At 43.7% G+C, this 19114-nt stretch overlaps 1 protein-coding gene across 2 annotated transcripts in view; it reads left to right on the top strand.

Moving 5' to 3' along the window:
- The window catches only part of EIF1AX (eukaryotic translation initiation factor 1A X-linked), a 396407-nt gene that overhangs the window by 19884 nt on the left and 357409 nt on the right, over positions 1-19114 (top strand). The window contains exon 7 of one of the 2 annotated variants that reach the window (XR_014327101.1): positions 1149-1493. Coding sequence is in view for 1 of the 2 variants with exons in the window: in XM_082864223.1 (XP_082720349.1) it covers positions 1149-1154 (6 nt within the window). In the remaining variant the exon portion in view is untranslated. Of the gene's footprint in view, positions 1-1148; positions 2464-19114 lie in introns of those variants that run through there. The other variant, XM_082864223.1, reaches the window with a different exon arrangement.

The raw sequence follows: 19114 nt of genomic DNA, 5'->3' as shown, positions 1-19114 counted from the left end.
AGCTATACATATACATACATCCCCATATCTCCTCCCTCCTGCGCCTCCCTCCCACCCTCCCTATCCCACCCCTCTAGGTGGTCACAAAGCACCGAGCTGATCTTGATCTCCCTGTGCTATGTGGCTGCTTCCTACTAGCTACCGATTTTACATTTGGTAGTGTATATATGTGCATACCACTCTCTCACTTCGTCCCAGCTTACCCTTCCCCCTCCCCGTGTCCTCAAGTCCGTTCTCTACATCTGCGTCTTTATTCCTGTCCTGCCCCTAGGTTCTTATGAACCATATCATTCTATTTTTTATGTTATCTCCCTTTGGAAACCCCTGAGCCAGAGGATTCTTGTGACTAAGCTGTGAATGACACTTGGACAGTAGATTTATCGATGATACTCTGTGACAAGAACCTGACATGGAGCTACTACTGTGTTATAGGTTAAGGAGCGATCCCAACATTTTGACAGCTTAGCTGGGGTAGAAGACCTTTTTTAGGAAATAAAGAACCTAGTCAGAGTACATACCTCAATATGAAGCCACATACACAGAGGTGATAGGGTGAGGATCTAGATAGGGTTAAGCTTTTCTAAGAAAAGTATTTCTCAGTTTGTGCCAATGCTTCTTCAGAACTGAGGCTGGCAGTAAGGGATAGTAAAGGTAGTGGTTATTAAAGGAATTTGAGTTATCTTGGCCATTTCGTAAGGGTCGCTTTGTCTGTCACCTGAGAACCCGACTTCTTCCCTAAGGTGTTTCTCCAAATGGTTTCTGTGTGTTCTAGCCTTCACTCCTATAACCAGGTTGACTGGGAGGAGAATTTGGTATCTCACTTTTCCGTTTCTCAAGGAAGTAACACTCCCTGTGTCTGTTCCTACCCCCAAAATAAATTTCTAATCAGTAGCACAAAAGGAAGGAGATAGTAAAATAGTAAACTTTATTGAGAATATTCTGCGTAACGTATAGCATTCTGAAGGCTGCTGTAAAGATTCAATGACAGCAGACCAGAATTGAGAAAAACCTAGTGTTCAGAATTTCCTCTTCAAACTGGATTTGTTTCCCAGATAGCCTAAGGGGGTGCATGTGTCCCTTACACGTGGTAGACTGTTGGAATATAAAAATTCTTCTTTGGGTTGATCTGATGTTCTTTTTCCTTCCAGATCTAAGTCGAACTCAACCTTTCACATTCCACTTTCTTTGAGGATTATTCAACAATTTGGATTTGGGCTGTGACCCATTAAAGAAGATTAAAATTTCATTAGCATGAGTGCAGTTTGTTAAAGCAGACTGATTTGTTTCTAAGGTATTTCTTTAAAAACTAGTAATGCTGAATTCTCTTAAATGTTAAACCCACTTTGTTCTTTTGATGTGATGGAGCTTGTGGGTAAAAGACCACATCTGCTCTTCTAAAAGAAAAAAAATGCGTTAACTGCCTTTCCCACTTTGACCACTTCCAGTAAGTAAATGGATGTTTTGAGTAAAACCATTTGCCGTACACGCATTATGTACTTCTTTTTCTTTTTTTTTTTTTTTGTGGTACGCGGGCCTCTCACTGCTGTGAGCCTCTCCCGTTGCGGAGCGCAGGCTCAGCGGCCATGGCTCACGGGCCTAGCCGCTCCGCGGCATGTGGGATCTTCCCGGACCGGGACACGAAGCCGTGTCCCCTGCATCGGTAGGCGGACTCTCAACCACTGCGCCACCAGGGAAGCCCCGTACACGCATTATGAATCATAATTAAGCCCTAGTTTTGACTAGCCTGTTTACTGTACAATGAATTTTTGTATATTCCAGTTACTTACATGAATTTTCCCTTGAGATTTTGGTACAGTTTAATGGAGGCAGAAATCTGCATTTAAAGTGAAAAATGATTGGTCTGTTTTTCATATTTAAGTAGCATGTGGCTATTTTTATACTGATTTTGATATTGTATACATTCTTTTCATGATCTTATTTTGCCACTATAAACATCAACAAAAAAGGCGGTTTTTAGAACCTGAGTTTTAATAGCAGTTTTGAATTTGTAAAGTTGGTAGTTGCAGAAATCAAACACTAGGTGGCACCCAGTTATCTTAACATTGGAGATACTGATATAGTTGTCAACTTTTTTTTTTTAACTTACTGTGCATAGAAAATTCCCAAACAACAAAAGATTGTTTTGAACATATGCATGTATGTAGAATATTTTTGCAGAACAAAAGGATTATGTTCAAAGTGTCGTTTTATTTTCAGAAGTCATATACTTGTGAGCTACAATTTTGAGTGCTTTATAAACACTTAAACTATGTGTAAATGAAAATTTAATTTCATAACAGTTTGTACAAATTAAGCCTTTGGGAAAGTATCCCTAAGCTGGGGAAAGAGGAGGGAATAACAACTTAATGAAAAGATGGTCTCTTATTTCTGAATGGAAGAACTACATACAGTGGAGAAATATAATAAAGACAGTATCATGCTGCAGAGTATATTATACCCTTACTTTGCGTTTAGGATGTATTTTATTGTGTGTACAGGTGTTTTTTGCTTGTATTTTATTGGGAATTTAGATTTACCCTTTGTTAGTTTTTCATCATCAACTCTAGTAAGATGAAATTAAGGGCAGGGCTAGTTAGACCTAACTAGCCACATTGAAGTGGTATGCAACTGTAAAAGAAATCCTTCATGTAGCTTGTGAAACTTTTATTCTACTGGTCTCCAGAGAACTCTTCAGTGTTGAAAAGTAATACACAGAGGATTAAACCTTCACATGGCTTCAGAAAATAAGCACATCTTTTTTTTTTTTTTTTTTTCGTAAGCACATCTTTGATCCCATGCTTAGTATAATTTCCTTTCCTAAGTGTGCAAACTCTGGAATAAAAATCTGAGGTACTATAAAATATTAAATCAAAAACCAGAAACTAAGAGTGGACAATTGCAGTTGATGTTTCTTACTCTGTGGAGTCCCTGAACACTTAACCTAGGTGGAATGTGTCTGAGACCATGGACTGGTTTTTAGTACTCATAAGGAACCAGCCTTGAAGAGTTGACTGAGTGATCATCTTCATCGGTAATGTAAACCTCCTAAGATATTTAGGCTTCTGTACATAAAAGTGTTTTGGTAAATTTGTGGTATATGCAGATCTTTCCTCCACATTGTTTTACCAAGAATGTTTTGACTCTGCATCTGTGCTACAGTTCATGGTACGGGTGGTGCCACTCAAACATTAGTTTTTCTACTTAACCTCCTCTAATAATATGGTTTGTCTAAAGATTCTTACCCCAATTCACGTGTTTGCAGGTGACATTTTTTTTCTTGTCTACGTAGTAACAGCCCAATCTAGTGCTGTTGTACCCTAGAAAATCTCAAATTATAATGATTAAAATAGTTGGGGTAAACTTGTAGTTCATATGCAACACTACTTGGAGGAATTATTTTACTAACTTGTCTTTAGTGTGGAAATTAGTTTCATTGATTTGATTATATTTCAAAGGTGGAATGGAAGTGGTCCTCAAGAAAAAAAACCTTTTTTGTTGTTATACTGTTTGATTCCTATAATACAATGCTAGAAAGTATGCCCTGAAAGAAAATAAAGTCTTTGAAATCCAAGAATAATGATTCTTACTGCTAAGAGAATGTAATAGTTATTACTAATGAGTTCGATAGGCATGCATTTTTCATGCAGTGTTTATTCCACTTCCAATTAGAGTATATAAATAAGTTGTATTACTAAGGTGGCTAAATAACCAAACCAAGTGTTTGTGTAAAAAAAGACTTGCCAAGATTTAATTGTTTGACTGTTGAATCTTTCTTGAAAATCCCGCCTCTCAAAGAGACCACCTCTTAAGGAGCCTGTAAACTATGCATGATGAAAATTCTTGTATTTTATTAAGGAGTGGCCATTGGTTTACTCACCACATCTGTGGAATCATGGCTGTAAGTATAGTTGCTTACAGAACTCCTGGTGACTTGTAGTTTAACTTACTCTCATCTATCTTGTGTAAATATTAAATTATAGGACATTGCATAACATCTTGAATAGATACAAACTGCTGTCAGTATTGACTTCAGAGCAAGTGAGTAATCTGATAGGTAAAAGCACGTTTCAAATAAAATACCTAGCTGGATTTATACTTCATTTGTATTGTGTACAGATTTAACAACATCCAGTATTAACTATGGCTTGGCAGTGAAATGAAAGTAAGTTCTTTATGTTACCTGTCATAAAGATTAAAAAGATTTGTATTGGTGTGAGATGTTTAGATCTCTGTCCTGCTTAGTAAGGGGAAGTTTCATTTATACAGCTTTTACATACCACTTTGTGGTTTTTATTTACCTTCAACTACCATCATTGCTTTTTTCTTCCTATTTTAGAAAAGAACAAAATCTGAATTAAGTCTTACTATAAGTGTGATAAGACACTAGCCTCTCAGGTATGGAGTGAAGCGAGGAATTCGGAGGGTGTGTTGGACTGTGTCTTCTCTTCCTTCCACAGCCGCCTAGTGCTTAGGAGGCATGTGGTAGAGAGTGAAGAACATGGGCTCTGAGGTCAGGCAGCCTGTGCCACAACCCCCACTCTGCCCTTTACCTGCAGGTGACCACGGGCACCTTCTCCAGCTTGTCTGAGCTTCAGGCTCCTCACCTGTAAGATGGAGATGATGAGAAGAGTACCTGCAGAATCACAGAAATGTTGGGAGGATTAATAATGTGTGTTCGTATGTGTGATCCACCTAGAGCAGTGTCCGCCACTATTCACTTGATATCCAGGACTGTGTAACATAGAATATGCACGTCTTTTTTATTCTCTATTTACCATTTCTTTTACTTGCAGTCTTTGGTTCCTATAACAAAAGGAGTGTGTAGAATATATATTTGTATATTCATGTCGACACAATATTTAAAATAATTGCTACCACCCTCATTTAATTCAGCATAAGACTAACAGATGGAAGTCTCTAAATTGCTTAAAGAAAGGTATTTTGCAAAGTACCAACTTGCTCTATATTTCTTTAGAGAAAGCTTATAATTAGTAATATTGGTAGCTCTGGTCATCTTTCATTCTGAAGTCTTTAATGAGTCCTTTTACCATAGATTCATGACAGCTAATTGGTACTGATTTGGAGGTTTCCTTTCCCATCATTTGGAATTATGTAATCAGATGCAAACTATTGCAATTAGAAATAAAATATGAAATAACTTTCAACAGTGTATGCAGTTGATTCTTTTCAAACTGTTTATGACATTTTTAACTAAACTTTTATTCATGATCATTCTTTTCTGAAAATTTTGATGTATGAGGGAAATGTATACTTAATCTGTTTTTTATTTTTGTGTTTTTGGTTGTTTGATTTGAATGAATCCGTTTGGTCAGACTGCAGTTACAGGGTTGCGTTTTCTGGGCAAGTGCATTTGTTACAAACCTGTGCTGAAGACATTTTCTGATGGTAAATCAGTTGTCCAGAATGATCTCAAATTTCCAGAATCCCATTCACTGGACCTTATTTTATACTGTGCAAAGACATAGGTGAAGTAGATATTTATCCTCTGGTCAACTTGCTCACTTTTGTTTTTCTTTTTTAACTTGCTCTCTTTTAAAAAGCCAGGCTTTTCTGTTCCAATCCAGGCTTTGTTCGGTTCACAATCTGATAATGGCAGATCAAAAAGTGGGGACAAAACCTGAGTAAAGTCTCATTGCTGATTTGATCCACTGGACTGTCAGGCATAGAATTAGTTGGAGTTTTGCACGTTTGATAAAGTTCAATGCATATTTATGCTTTTAAATATATCTTGTAAATCTAAGAATAATCGGGATTTTCCTAACTTGATAGTTTATCTACCGAAAGCAAACATAGAAACTCACAATTTCTTTTAAAGAGCGAATTTTACTTAAGAATGTCCCTGACAAGCAGTAAAATGATTAATCTTATTAAATTCAACCTTTGAGTACACATGTTTTAATAGTTCGTGTGACAAGGTTAAAACGTGCTCCATGAAACACATCTGCGTGCTGTGAAGTACCATAGTTGCCTCACGGAAAAACACTCGTGCGATTATTGAGTTGCAAACTGAACTGGCCATCGTTTTTCTTGGAATACCATTTTTACTTGAAAGAACAACAGACAAACTGGTTATGCAAACGTGCGTTTGTGGTCAGGTTTTCTCAAAATAACCCTGTCACTTTAAGGAAAACAACTGACAGCATTTGTTGGAGGTGATAAGAGTTTGGGGAAACCGATGTTGCCACCATTAGCTTGACGGCTTCGCAGTGAAGAGATCAGAGGTGGTAATAATGAATGTGACTTTTTAATACTGTAGAATGAAGTGTGTTGACATTTGGAAGATCGTAGCGGAGTCAAGCAGTATTTTCTAAATGATGAGTGGGTTTTAACGTACTAGTATGAGAAGATCACTGATTCAGTATTAGATTCCACAATGCAACTAACTTTAAGAAGTTACCATTTGTCAGGATTGGGTATAGTGTCAAGAGCATACACGGTTACCTGAAAAGCCGTTAAAATAGTTCTCCCTTTTCCAACTACATAGTGGCCAGATTTTCTTCATGTGCTTTAACGAAAACATACTGTAACACACTGAATACAAAAGCAGATATGCAGCTCAGTTTTACTTTTTTAAAAATATTTATTTATTTGGCTGCCTCGGGTCTTAGTTGCAGCATGCGGGATCTTCATTGCAGGATGCGGGCTTCTCTAGCTGCGGTGCGTGGGCTTAGTTGCCCCACAGCATGTGGAATCTAAGTTCCCCGAACAGGGATCGAGCCCGAGTCCCTTGCATTGGAAGGCGGATTCTTAACCACTGGACCACCAGGGAAGTCCCGAGACTCAATTTTCATTTAAGCCAGACAGTAAAGAGATTTGCAAAAATGTGAAACAACGCCACTCTTCTCAAATTGGGAGGGGGTTGTTACTTTTCATTAAAAGTATGTTATTTAGGCTTACTGTTAAAGTAACAAATCTTTTAAAAATTTTCTAGCACATCAATACTCCCACAGGTGAACTTGTCATTTCAAGGAAAACTGAGTGTTTGTTGCAATATCACACATGCGCTTTCAAGTAAAAATTGAGTTTTGGAAAACTAAACATTCACCGCCATTAGCAGATTACAGAAGTTCTTTGGGAGTCTCAATTTTAGGTGTAAAATAGGAGTTGGTGAACTTTTACTGAAGGACCAGATAGTAAATATTTTAAGCTTTGTAGGCCATATGATCTCTCTTACAGCTATTCAGTTCTGTCAGTGTTGTGTTGCACAATAGCCTGAGACAACACGTAAACAAATGAATGAGACTGCATTGCAGGAAAAGTTCATTAACAGAAGTAGGTGGTGGGCTACATTTGGCCTACAGGCCGTAGGTTACCAACCCTTGCTGTAAAGGGACTCTGAGGCAAAAAAATTGGGAATTGCTGCACTAGACTTAACAACTAGATGGTATAACAGATTTTAAGATGTTCAGGGAATTCTCTGGTGATCCAGTGGTTAGGACTCCGTGTTTCCACTGCAGGGGGCACGGGTTCGAGGGAACAAAGATCCTGCATGCTGCGCGGTGATGCTAAAAAGAAAAAAAATGTCGTTCAGCTCTAACTAGATTTTTAGGAAGTTAGCCTAATGGCAAAAGCCCAGCAAACTAATGTCATTTTGTTAAACAGATGGCTTAAATAGAAAGACACTGTTCATAGATGGTATGATGTCATAAAAATGCCAGTTCTGATTAATATTCCAACAGGATTTGAGGGGGATAGAAAAATTGATTCTAGAATAAGTTCATATGGAAATTATGAATTTCTAAGGCAATTTTAAAAGCAGAGCAAAGAACTTCATCAGATACTGTCACACCATAATCCATAGTAATAAATAATAGATGCAGTAACAGACAAAAAGATCAGAGTAAAGAGCTCAGAATCAAGCCCATGTACATATGGGAATCTGATACATGATAAAAGTGGTTTCAAAATCATTGGGGAAAGGATAGAGTACTTAAAAGTTGGTGCTGGACAAACCTACATTTTACAGAGAAAAGTAAATATGGATCTCTGTCACCGTATACAGAAAATAAATTGCTTTAAAGGTAAATCTGTAAACTAATGAAAATGTAGACTATATTGTGAGTAGGCAAGTATATAATTAAGACCTATGGCCCTCGTTAATTCCTTCTAACTACAATTTGAGTTCTCTTTCCCCCTTGAGGTTCATCTCCACCGGAGTTGAGGGACTACAATAAACGTCCTACAATTTGACCTTTTACATCTGTATCCAGAACAAAACCAAGACCTCTTAAAGCACAAACCATAAGCATAAGGTGAAAATTGATAGGTTTTATTTTGAAACCATGGGAAAGATTGAATCAAGAACTATCAATGGATGTTAAACCTTAGGAAGAAGTTTTGGCAAGGAGTAGAATATTTGCTTGGCCTTAAAGTGGCTCCCCACAGATTGCCGATTAGTTGCAAGAGAAAAATAGCACCTCTATACTGGAGAAACTGGCAGCCAATTAGGTAAAATTATTGTATCCATGTTATATTTACTGAAGTTGATAACTAATGTGGGGGTTTAAGACTATCCTTAGAGGACTTCCCTGGTGGCGCAGTGGTTAAGAATCCACCTGTCAGTGCAGGGGACACGGGTTCGAGCCCTGGTCCTGGAAGATCCCACATGCTGCGGAGCAACTAAGCCTGTGTGCCACAACTACTGAGCCTGCGCTCTAGGGCCCGTGCACCGCAACTACTGAAGCCCGCGCGCCTAGAGCCCGTGCTCTGCAACAAGAGAAGCCACCCCAATGAGAAGCCCGAGCACCTCAACGAAGAGTAGCCCCCGCTTGCCGCAACTGGCGAAAGCCCGCGCAAAGCAACGAAGACCCAACACAGCCAAAAATAAAAAGACAATATCCTTAGGAAATACGCACTGAAGTATTTAAGGGGAAGGCCGTGTATATGTATGCAGCTTGCTAGCAAAACAACCAAGTATAAAAAAAAAAAAGAGGTACAGCTAGGATTACAAATGATAAATGGGGTAAAATGTCAATGATAGGTGAGTTTGAGTAAAGGGCATATGACTTATTTGTAAATTCTTATTTGTGCAACTTTTCTTAAGTTTGTGGTTATTTCCATATAAGAAGCTTTTTTAAATGGATTGATTTTGGCATAAAAATTGACGTTTTGCTATCTTAGAAAACGTTAGTTGACTAGCGTGAAATATTTAAGCCCACAAGGATTATCTAGAATACAAAAAACCTGGAAATCAACAAGAGAAAGACAAGTAGCCCAATAGACGGATTGAACAGGTAATTTACAGAAGAGTAAACCAGAATAAATGGTTAATCTCTTTCTTTTGATGTGGACCATTTTTAAAGTCTTCACTGAATTTGTTACAATATTCTGTTTTATGTTTTTTTGGTTTTTTGGCCTCCAGGCATGTGGGATCTTAGCTGCCACAGCCCCTGCATTGGAAGGCGAAGTCCCAGTTAATCTGTTTCTGATAGATTTGTATACAGTTGCAATGGATAGATGTTGAAAACAATTCCACGCAAGGAAAAACAGAATGATAGCTGGTGTGCCTTATCATTTATATAAATTTAAACCACGCATATCTTCACTATATGTTTGAAAGTAGAACTACAAAAATATATTAAACAGGAGGTGTATATGATTGAAGAGAGGAATGCAAGTGGGAATAGAAAATAAACAGAAAAAAATAGAATCAAAAGAGAAAAAAATAGAATCAAACTAGACAGGGGTATTCTGACAAGTCAGCAAGCCTTGAGCTCAGGAGGTGGATGAGTTATAAGCTCGTACCCAAGGTCTGTAAGACTAAAAGAAGAAAAAAAGAAAAAGTGAAAACAGCTCCCAAGCCCTAATTAACTTGTCTCAATCTTATTGAGTTGGAAGCAGTTTTCATTACAAAGAAGGGGCCAGCCCCAACTTGCCTGCTTTTCTGCTCGTTTGTGTCTAAACTCCCCTTCTGGCTTTCTCACCATAGCTGCGCCCTACTCCTAGCACACCTTTGGGAGTGTCATGAACACGTTCATCACATTTTTGTGCCAACAAAGGGACTCTTCCCAAGCTTTTCACTAAGAATCTGGTTGTCAGTTACTGAGGGTTTCAACTTGTGTGTTTTTTTTTTTTTTGTATAATTTACACACCATAAAGTTCACCCGTTTAAAATGTACAGTGGCTTTTAGTATAGAGTCAACCATCCCTATAATGTAATTCTAGAATGTTACCATCACCCTCCCCAAAGAAACCTTGTACCCTGATTCAGCTTTATTCGGCTTTTTAACCTTGCATTTCTTTCTCCCCCAGGGGTGGAAGTTAAAACCCGGGGGCTGGTCACTGCCCACCAGAGAAACGTGCAGCCTGGGGCTCCCCTGGGGTGGGTTATCACTCGGCAGGCTATATCTGGGTAAACACCTGGAGGCTTGAGCTGGCTCTGCGAAGATGTCTTTTTCAATATGTATATTTTTGAAAAGAAGTTAAGTGCTCTGGCAGGGGTAAAAGGACATCCAGAGGAAACACACCTCCACAGGCCCCCACACCCTGTCCAGACGCCTACTCCCAAGGCTACACGTTCAGTGCACTCTCATTTGTCTTCCCAGAGATGTTCTCACAGAGATTTCTCTAGTGCATTATTTGCACACCAGGAAGAAGCCATTGAGTAGCGCTCGGGTGGAATCAGCCTGGGAGTGGGGGCATGGTTGGAAGGCTGACTGCGTGCCCCTCCTCTTCCTTGAAGGTCCACCAGTCTGGCTTCCTGGAGCCCCTCGCTGCGGTGAGGGAAGACCTAGCGCCTGCCACCCGTGCACCTTTGTGCTTGGAGGGAGGCATCTGCACATGTGGCACTGGCCCAAGCGGCGCCTGCCCGAGGCCCTAAGAGGACCTGTTTCCAGAGCTGCAGCTCTACGTATGTGGATGCCTAGTGTGTGTGAACTTCTGCGAGCCGTGTGAGAACATGTGCGTGCTGGGTGGGCAGGTGTGTTCACACTGCGTGAGGATGTGTGTGCACCCTGTGTGAGAAACTACATCCCATGTATATATAATGCTGAGTATGCACTGTGTGGGGACGTGTGTTCACACCGGTGTGTGCATGCTGCGTGTGCGCACTGTATGAGGAACCGTGTGCATGCCGTGTGTGCGTGCGCGCTGTGAGGACTGGTGTGCACATCGAACGTGCACGCGGTGTGCGGGAGCGCTATGAGAACTAGTGCTCACATTGCACGTGCACGCCGTGTACTCGTGCTGTGTGAGGGCTGGTGTGCATATTGCCAAGTGCACGAGGTAGGCGCCTGCTGCTTGAGGACCCGTGTGCAGCTCGCGTGTGCACGCGGTGCTCGTGCGCGGCTTGAGAACCGGTGCGCACATCGCACGTGCACGCCGTGGGGGGGACGCGTGCGCGTACGGACGCGCGCAGGTCCGATACGGCGCGGCGGCGGGGGCAGTGCGCCTGTGCGGCCCCGGCATCCCGATGGAGCACGGCGTCGACTGCGGGGCGGCAGCCGGGACGGAGGGGGCTACGCGGGCCCCCCCGCTCCCCGGGAAGATGGCCGAACCGGGCGCGGTGCGGACCTCGCCGCCCAACCACCGGCCTTCAGGTAGGGCTCCCGGGATGCGGCGGGCGCGTGGGAGCCTCAGGCCCCCCGGGCGGGCCGCAAGAGGTAGAGGTTCTGGAGCGCGAGGCTGTGGGGGGCGGGGCGCGGAACTGAGCTAATGTCCTTTCCTCAGCCCGGGGTCGCCTGGGCGCGGGATCCCGGGGCCGGCGCCCCTCACGGTGCCGGTGGCAGAGTACGCTCTCGAGTGGCCAGAGTGGGTGGGATTGGGGGTGGCTTAGGGTGGGTGGCAGGTGTGTTTGGCGTGCGGGGACCGGGGCCACGCTTGATGCCCCAGGGGCCCGGGGGGCTGGCCCCGCATCGCGGAGCAGCAGGCGTGGGGGGCACTGGGGCCGACCGAGCGGGCGCGGGGGGTGGCCGGGGCCTGCGCGCCTGCCCAATCTGCGTCTCGGGCGTCGCGCGCGAGGGGCAGCCCAGCTTCATGCTTCGCGGCGTCCCCGGGGGGCAGAACCGGCGCGTCACCCACTGGCAGGGGTGGCCAGCTGCGAGCCCCGGGCCGGGTTCCCCTGCCGCCCGCTTGCGCTCCCGGCGGCCGCGGGTGCGCTGCCCAGGGGTCTGGCGGGGTCGCGGCTCCCTCGCGTGGCAGCGCGACGGATGAGTCCCCCGGCCCTAGAGGCTGCAGCTGCTGGGAGCTAAGGAGGGATGGTCCCCGGATTGGCTGCCTGGAAACGAGCGAAGCAGGGAGAGATTTTGAGGACATTTGGCAGAATTTTAGATAAGCTGGTCTCGCATCTTCTAACGTTCTGTAAAGTGGTTGCAGGTAGTGCGGGTGTGTAAGCAACTTGGAAACCGATTTCATGTTTTTCCTGGCAACACCTTTTTTTTTCTTTTTTTTTTAAGTTAGTGTGAGGTATTTTTAAGGCGTGTTTTACCGCAGTATAACGTGCATCCCACAAAAGCGCACAGATCTTAAGTATAGGATTTGGAGAATTATCACATAGTGAAGATCTGCGTGTTTTATGTAAGGTGTACCAAGGAAGGGAAGGAAATCAAGGGCAATGTTCTTTAGTCACTTAAAACATGGTTTTCATGGGGGAGGGGTATGTTCTGATTGGGCCTTCATTTGCATCATTTCGAGAAGGAGGAGGTGGCTTAAATCTTTCCCAGTTTGCGTTTTTCATCACGCATTTGTTTTGAAGGCAGAATTTAACAAATATCACAGGATAGTGATATAAATACTAAAAAGATGTACTTCTGTTTTCGTCCTTTTTGTTTGGGAAACTCGGCTGCATGTGCTAGGGAGAAACCCAAAACCCACCCATCCATCAGAACCAGCCTTGGGGGAGGGGGACCTAGTAGAATATAACATTGGAAAAGGGAGGTTGTTAAAGTTCACATTTTTATTTGGTCGAGTTTAAACAATTAGGTCGTTTCGATGTTTTAGAGGCAGGGCGGAGCTGTATGGTTGAGCCTGAAATATCTGTGATATTTTAATTTATTTGAAGGCACTCAATAAGGGGACATCCTTATTAAGTTCTAGTTGGAAACTTTATTGTAGAAAAATAGCTTAAAGCTCTTTTCCTTCATTTGAAATTAGAAATATGGAAAGACATGTTGTGTGAAGGTTTAAAATATTTCAGGGAGTTCCCTGGTGGTCCAGTGGTTAAGACTCCGAGCTTCCACCGTAGGGGGCATGGGTTCAATCCCTGGTCCGGGAACTAAGATTCCACAAGCCGCGCGATGCGGCCAAAATGTATATATATATATATATATATATATATATATATATATATATATATATACACACACACACATACACACACATATATGTATATACACACATATATATATATTTCATAAACTTCTATGTGCATAAGGGTTGATGTGGAATAATTGGAGTGTTCAATTTAGGTGCCAGGTAGTACCATGGTTTGTTCTTTCAAAGTGGGTTTTGTGAGGCTAGGTACTTAGAAAAATAATGTCATCCTCAGAGAAGTCTTGATTTTTGAGTTTTTTGTGTTTTTTAATATTTATTTATTTATTTACTTTTGTCCGCGTTGGGTCTTCGTTGCTGCGCGCGGGCTTTCTCTAGTTGCGGCGAGCGGGGGCTACTCTTTGTTGAGGTGCTCGGGCTTCCCATTGCAGTGGCTTCTCTTGTTGCAGAGCACGGGCTCTAGGTGCACAGGCTTCAGTGGTTGCGGCTCGTGGGCTCTAGAGCGCAGGCTCAGTAGTTGTGGCGCACAGGCGCAGCTGCTCCGCAGCATGTGGGATCTTCCTGGACCTGGGCTCAAGCCTGTGTCCCCTGCCTTGGCAGGCGGATTCTTAACCTCTGCACCACCAGGGAAGCCCTTTGAGGTTTTATTATAATACATCTTGGTACTGATTACTCTTGGGTGCCCAAGGCCTTATCATTTGGGACCCATTCTTGATGAGAGTGAACCTGCGTTTCTTGAGAGTCAACCATTGATCCTAAGCTTGTGCTGAGTGCTGTGAGGGGCAGAAAAGACTTAAGAGGCCTGAGGTGTTTAGACTCTCGGACAATTTCACGGCAGCACAGCTGGGCGATATGGGCCAGCAAGTGGTTTTCCTGGGAGCTGTTTTAGAAGGTCGCAGGGGAATACCTCTCTGGTTGTTTCTTCTAGCAACAGGTTCTTCCAATACTGAAATCCTGTGCATTTTTTCCCCATTACCCACCAGTGATGCTTGCTTTCTTTCCTTTCAGTTACTCCCAGAAGAGAAATTACCAGATGTGCTGTTCTCTTTAGTGCTTGTGTTATATCACAGTATCAGGAATGCGGGGCAAGCGCCTGTTGCTTGGTTCTGCCTCAATACCTTTAGAGGGCAAGCAGAGTCACCAGGTCACCGTTGTCAGGCCGCCTCGCTGTTACACAGGTCCTGGGCACCGCTCAGTCTGAAATGCCCCCTTCTCCCCTTTTCCCTTCGGGCGTTCACTTCCTCTAGGCTCCTCTCAGTCTGAATTAAGGAACTCGTCTTGCCTGTGCCTGCAGCACCTGCAGGAAAGCACTCTTCTTCTGCGCGTGTGACGACATTAACCTTCCAGTTCCTCTCGGCAGGTGTTCATTGTGTGCCCACTGTGAGCAGGGCCCTGTGCTGGTGGCTCCTGCTGTCATTGGAGCTCGGGCGATCGAGATCCAGACTGCCTGGGTGTGAATGCCGCCTCTCCCCTTCCTGATGTCTCACCTCAGGGAGACACTGCTGAGCTTTAGTTTTCTCACCTTTAAAATGGGCTTAAGAACACCGTGGGGGGGGGGATAGAAACACTGCCTTGAAGATGAAGGAATTGATATCTGTAAAGCAGTGCTTGACACACAATAAATGCTGAAGCTGGTTAGCCATTGTCCCTTCTGTTAGATGATTGGCTTGAGGGCAAGGCCTGGTGCAGAGGGTGACTAGATGGTCATCCTACTCCCCCTCAGAGGTTTTTGTCTTTGTTTTTGCGGTACGCGGGCCTCTCACTGTTGTGGCCTCTCCCGCTGTGGAGCACAGGCTCCGGACGCGCAGGCTCAGCGGCCACGGCTCACGGGCCCAGCCGCTCCGCGGCATGTGGGATCTTCCCGGACCGGGGCACGAACCCGTGTCCCCTGCATCGGCAGGCGGACTCTCGACCACTGCGCCACCAGGGAAGCCCCCTCCTCACAGTTTTTTCACGCAACAGGTGTGTAACTGATGTTTGACAATTGCATTATGCTGGGAGCAGCTCCGCTGGGTTGAGGAAATACTCGTGAGTTGGATTAAAGAAGTGTGTCGGTGGAGGAGCTTGAGATAGTGGAATTACAAAGCATGTTTCCTGAGGCTTGTTGAACTTTCCAGTGCTTTCTGCAGGTAAATACTGTTTACTGAGTTCAATCCATTTGCCCATGGTTCCCTGGTAAGGAGGGAATTGCTTTGAGTTGAGACGAGGTTCCCTGCTGTCCTTCCATCTGCCTGTCTTCCATCCCCCGTCCTGGATCAGGAGAATGGAGGAGTGCAGACTAGAAGTTCAGGAGAGCCTCCCCCCAGGGGCCACAGTAGGGAAAAGGAAAGGCTGAGAGTAGGGCCCCAAGAAATTAGAGTTCTTCATCCTTTCTCAAAGTTGCTACATTTAAAACCATTCTTTTTTTTTTTTTTTTTTTTGCCACACTGCACGCCTTGTGGGATCTTAGTTCCCCGACCAGGGACTGAACCCGGGCCCTCAGCAATGAAAGCGCGGCGTCCTAACCACTGGACCACCAGGGAAGTCCCTAAAACCATTATTGACCACTGTCATCGTAGAGCTGTTTGGACCAAGAGGAGCAACTTGAGCTTGTGCGTGTGTCCTAACGTTGCAAGTCCCTTCGGCAGTGAGAAGGGCCAAGGTCAGGAGCGAAAGAAAGTTGTATTTGATCTGGGGCTTCTGGCTTTGTGGAGTTATGGCACTGAAGGACTCGGACTTGGCAGGACCTTCAGGGCAAATTCCTGAAAGTCTGACCATCAACTGTTTCTTTTCTGATGTACTGACCCTAGTGACCCGACTGGTCAAATTCTGTCATTTCTATCTCTATCCCTTCTCCCTCTCCACAATTAAAGGATGTTTTCCTATCATTCAGATGCCCCATCTTCTGCCATGGTTCACTTTTTAAAAGAACATCTTGCCTTCTGTAGTAGTTACACTGATTGACTTATAACACAGTAGGATTTGCAGGGTTGCTTTGGGCAGACGAGAGATGTGGTTTTCTGGGGGATGCTGGTCAATAGTCTAGTGGGCTTTGTTGGGAGGATTTAACAAGGTAGAACTCATAATGGCTCAGCATAGTAGGTGCTCACGGGGCAGGTAGTCTGATGATGCTTATGATGGTATTGCCCAGTTCCGGGGGGTGGGGGAGGGAGGGTTCGCAGGCAGAGCTGACTCTGGCAGCAGTCTGATAATTTGAAAACTTTCCGTGGCCCTGCCCTCTAGGCTCTTTTGAACGAATTACACCAGAAGAAGGAAGAGGCAGTGGTCCAGGGTGGCTGCCCTTGGGGCGCCGTGGCCCAGGAGGGATTGCTCACCGCCCGGCTCATGTCTGAGGTGACCGCTTTCCAATGAGGAGTCTGCCGGCTAGGCACCTGAGGCTCCGGGGCACGCTGGGCCTCGGGATCCCCTTCATCCGCCTCTGAGCTCTGTCTGAATGTAGGCCTCGGTCTGCTTCTCTCTTGGGGAGCGGTAGCTTTCCTCTTGCCATTTAAAATGCCCAATTCAGTGGTTGTCAGTATATTCACAGAATTGTACAGCTATCACCACAGTCAATTTTAGAACATGTTCGTCACCCCGCAGAGAAACCCCATAACCATTAGCTGTCATTCCCCATTCCCCCTCACCCGTCATCCACTCCCCAGGTCCTGGCAGCCACCCATCTACACTGTCTCCATGGAGACCTCTAGGCTTCAGCCCTTGATGTGCGCACATATTGTGGTTGCCCGGAAGTTCTCGGGTGGCTCTCCATGCATCAGGGATTTAAAAACCATCGTTCTGCACGCCGCATTCTTCAGGTCCAATACTTGCGTTCACCGCAAAGCCTTGTCTTCACCTCCTGGGCATTCCTCTGCTCGGGGCCTGCAGGGCCCTGAGAACCTGAATGGAGCCTCCCAAGTAGTCTGCAGTCATATATTGCACATGTGTTCATTTTAGCTCCTCAAATAGTAACAGCTGCTAATTGTTGAGCACTTATGTCCCAAGCACCATTATTAGCACTTGTCATACGTTATTTACTTTATTCCTCATAGCCATCCTTTATACTGTTTTTATTCTCATTTTAGAGATTTGTAATTTTCTATTCCTGTGTAGCAAAACACTCCAAACTTACTATTTCTCACCATTCAGGGGGTTGGTTGGGCTCAGTTGAGTGGTTCTCCTGCTGCCTGTGCTGTCAGCTGGGAGCTCAGTGGGGTTGAAATGTTCAAGATGGCCTCTCATGGTCCGGGTGTCTCAAATTACACAAGGAGTCTGTCCTGGCCTTCCTCACAGTGTGGCAGCTGTTCTTCAAGAGCCAGGAAGTGCAGGTTGCCAGTTCTCTTATGGCCCAGACTTGAAAGTCCCAGAATGTCCCTTCTGCTGCATTTGGTGGTCAAAGCAAGTCACAAAGCCAGCCCAGATTCAAGGGGCGGGGAAATAGACTCCACCTCTTGAGGTGAGGCATGGTAAGTGCCTACTAGGAGAGGAGGAATCTCCCTTTTCGGAGATTCTCTACTGTAACAGCTAAGTACATTGACATTAAGAGAAGTTAAGTAAGGGAATTCCCTGACTCAGCCCTTTCACTGCCAGGGCCCAGGTTTGATCCCTGGTCAGGAAACTAAGATCCTGCATGCCGTGTGGCACGGCAAAAAAAAAAAAAAAAAAAAAAGAGAGAGGTTCAATAAGTTGGTCAAGGTCACACAGTAAGTGTGTTTGACTCTAGAGTTAAGTATTTTTAATCTCCATGCCTCTGTGCCATTCCAGATAGATTATAACAAATTCCTTTTGCACATGGGGCATGCCTCCCGCATTTTCTGTACCCCTCTCAAGCTCTAGCTCAGTACTATTGATATACATTTTATAAGGATTTTGTGTACCTTTTTTTATAGTATACAGTTGTTTTTCTCTACAGAGGTGATGAGGACCTTCATTTCTTAGAATTACAGCAAAAGTTTTATCAACAAAAATGCTTAGAGGAAGAGAAGTTTCATTTAACAGAATTTCTTATTTGCCAGGAATTAAGCCCCCATCCCCTCTGTGCCAGCCTTTATGTTGGGGTCTGGAAGATATCCTTAGTATGCTTTCCTGTCTTAGAGCACTGCATTGGCTGTGACTGAGGACTGTGGCTCTTAGGTCATCACTCTGGAAGGCCCATGGAAGATTCTCTTATACTCTAGCCCAGTGTGTCTCTAACTCTTAAATACAATTTAAAGGACTTACTAGAAAGAAAATATAAAGCACATGTAAAATACAGGTCCCAATTTTAAAATATCAGATTAGATACCAGATTCCAAGATATCAATGGGTATCACATTACTTTGTCAAATTGCTATGAATGTTTCTAAATACGTGCTCTCAATTTATGTCCTTATTGTGGACGATAATGAACAATAAGGAGGCTGGCATCTGTCCACAGGCCACACTCTGAGTAGCTCTGTCCTGGGCCAGCATTTCCCAAAGGGTGTGGTACCTAAGAGGGTTTAGGTTACACGTGGACAAACTTATCTTCTCAATTTTAGATTAATGGTCCTGTGGATTCTTTAATTGTGTTGTAAAAATACAACTAATACATCAAACCGTAATTTCATGAATATTTTCAAACTGTAATTTCACGAATATTTTCAGAATGATTAAAAAATGAAAAAAATTCAGTTTAAAGAAAACTACTAAATAATGGTATAGGTTGGTGCTGGCTAATACCAATAGAATGTTAGTCACATATGTACTCCTAAATTTTCTAATAACTGCATTGAAAAAGCAAAAAGAAACGGGAAATTAATATAATAATACAATTTATTTAATTCAGTATATCTAAAATATTGTCATTTCAACATGTAATCAGTGTAAAGAATTATTAATGAGATATCTGACATTCTGTTCTTTGCACCAAGTCTTCCAAAACCAGTGGAAG

The sequence above is a fragment of the Leucopleurus acutus genome (genome assembly GCF_964270905.1).
Source record: "Leucopleurus acutus genome assembly, chromosome: X".
NCBI classification, from domain to species: domain Eukaryota; kingdom Metazoa; phylum Chordata; class Mammalia; order Artiodactyla; family Delphinidae; genus Leucopleurus; species Leucopleurus acutus.
The sequence above is the reverse complement of the archived record's forward strand: the minus strand, read 5'-3'. Positions and strand labels throughout refer to the sequence as shown.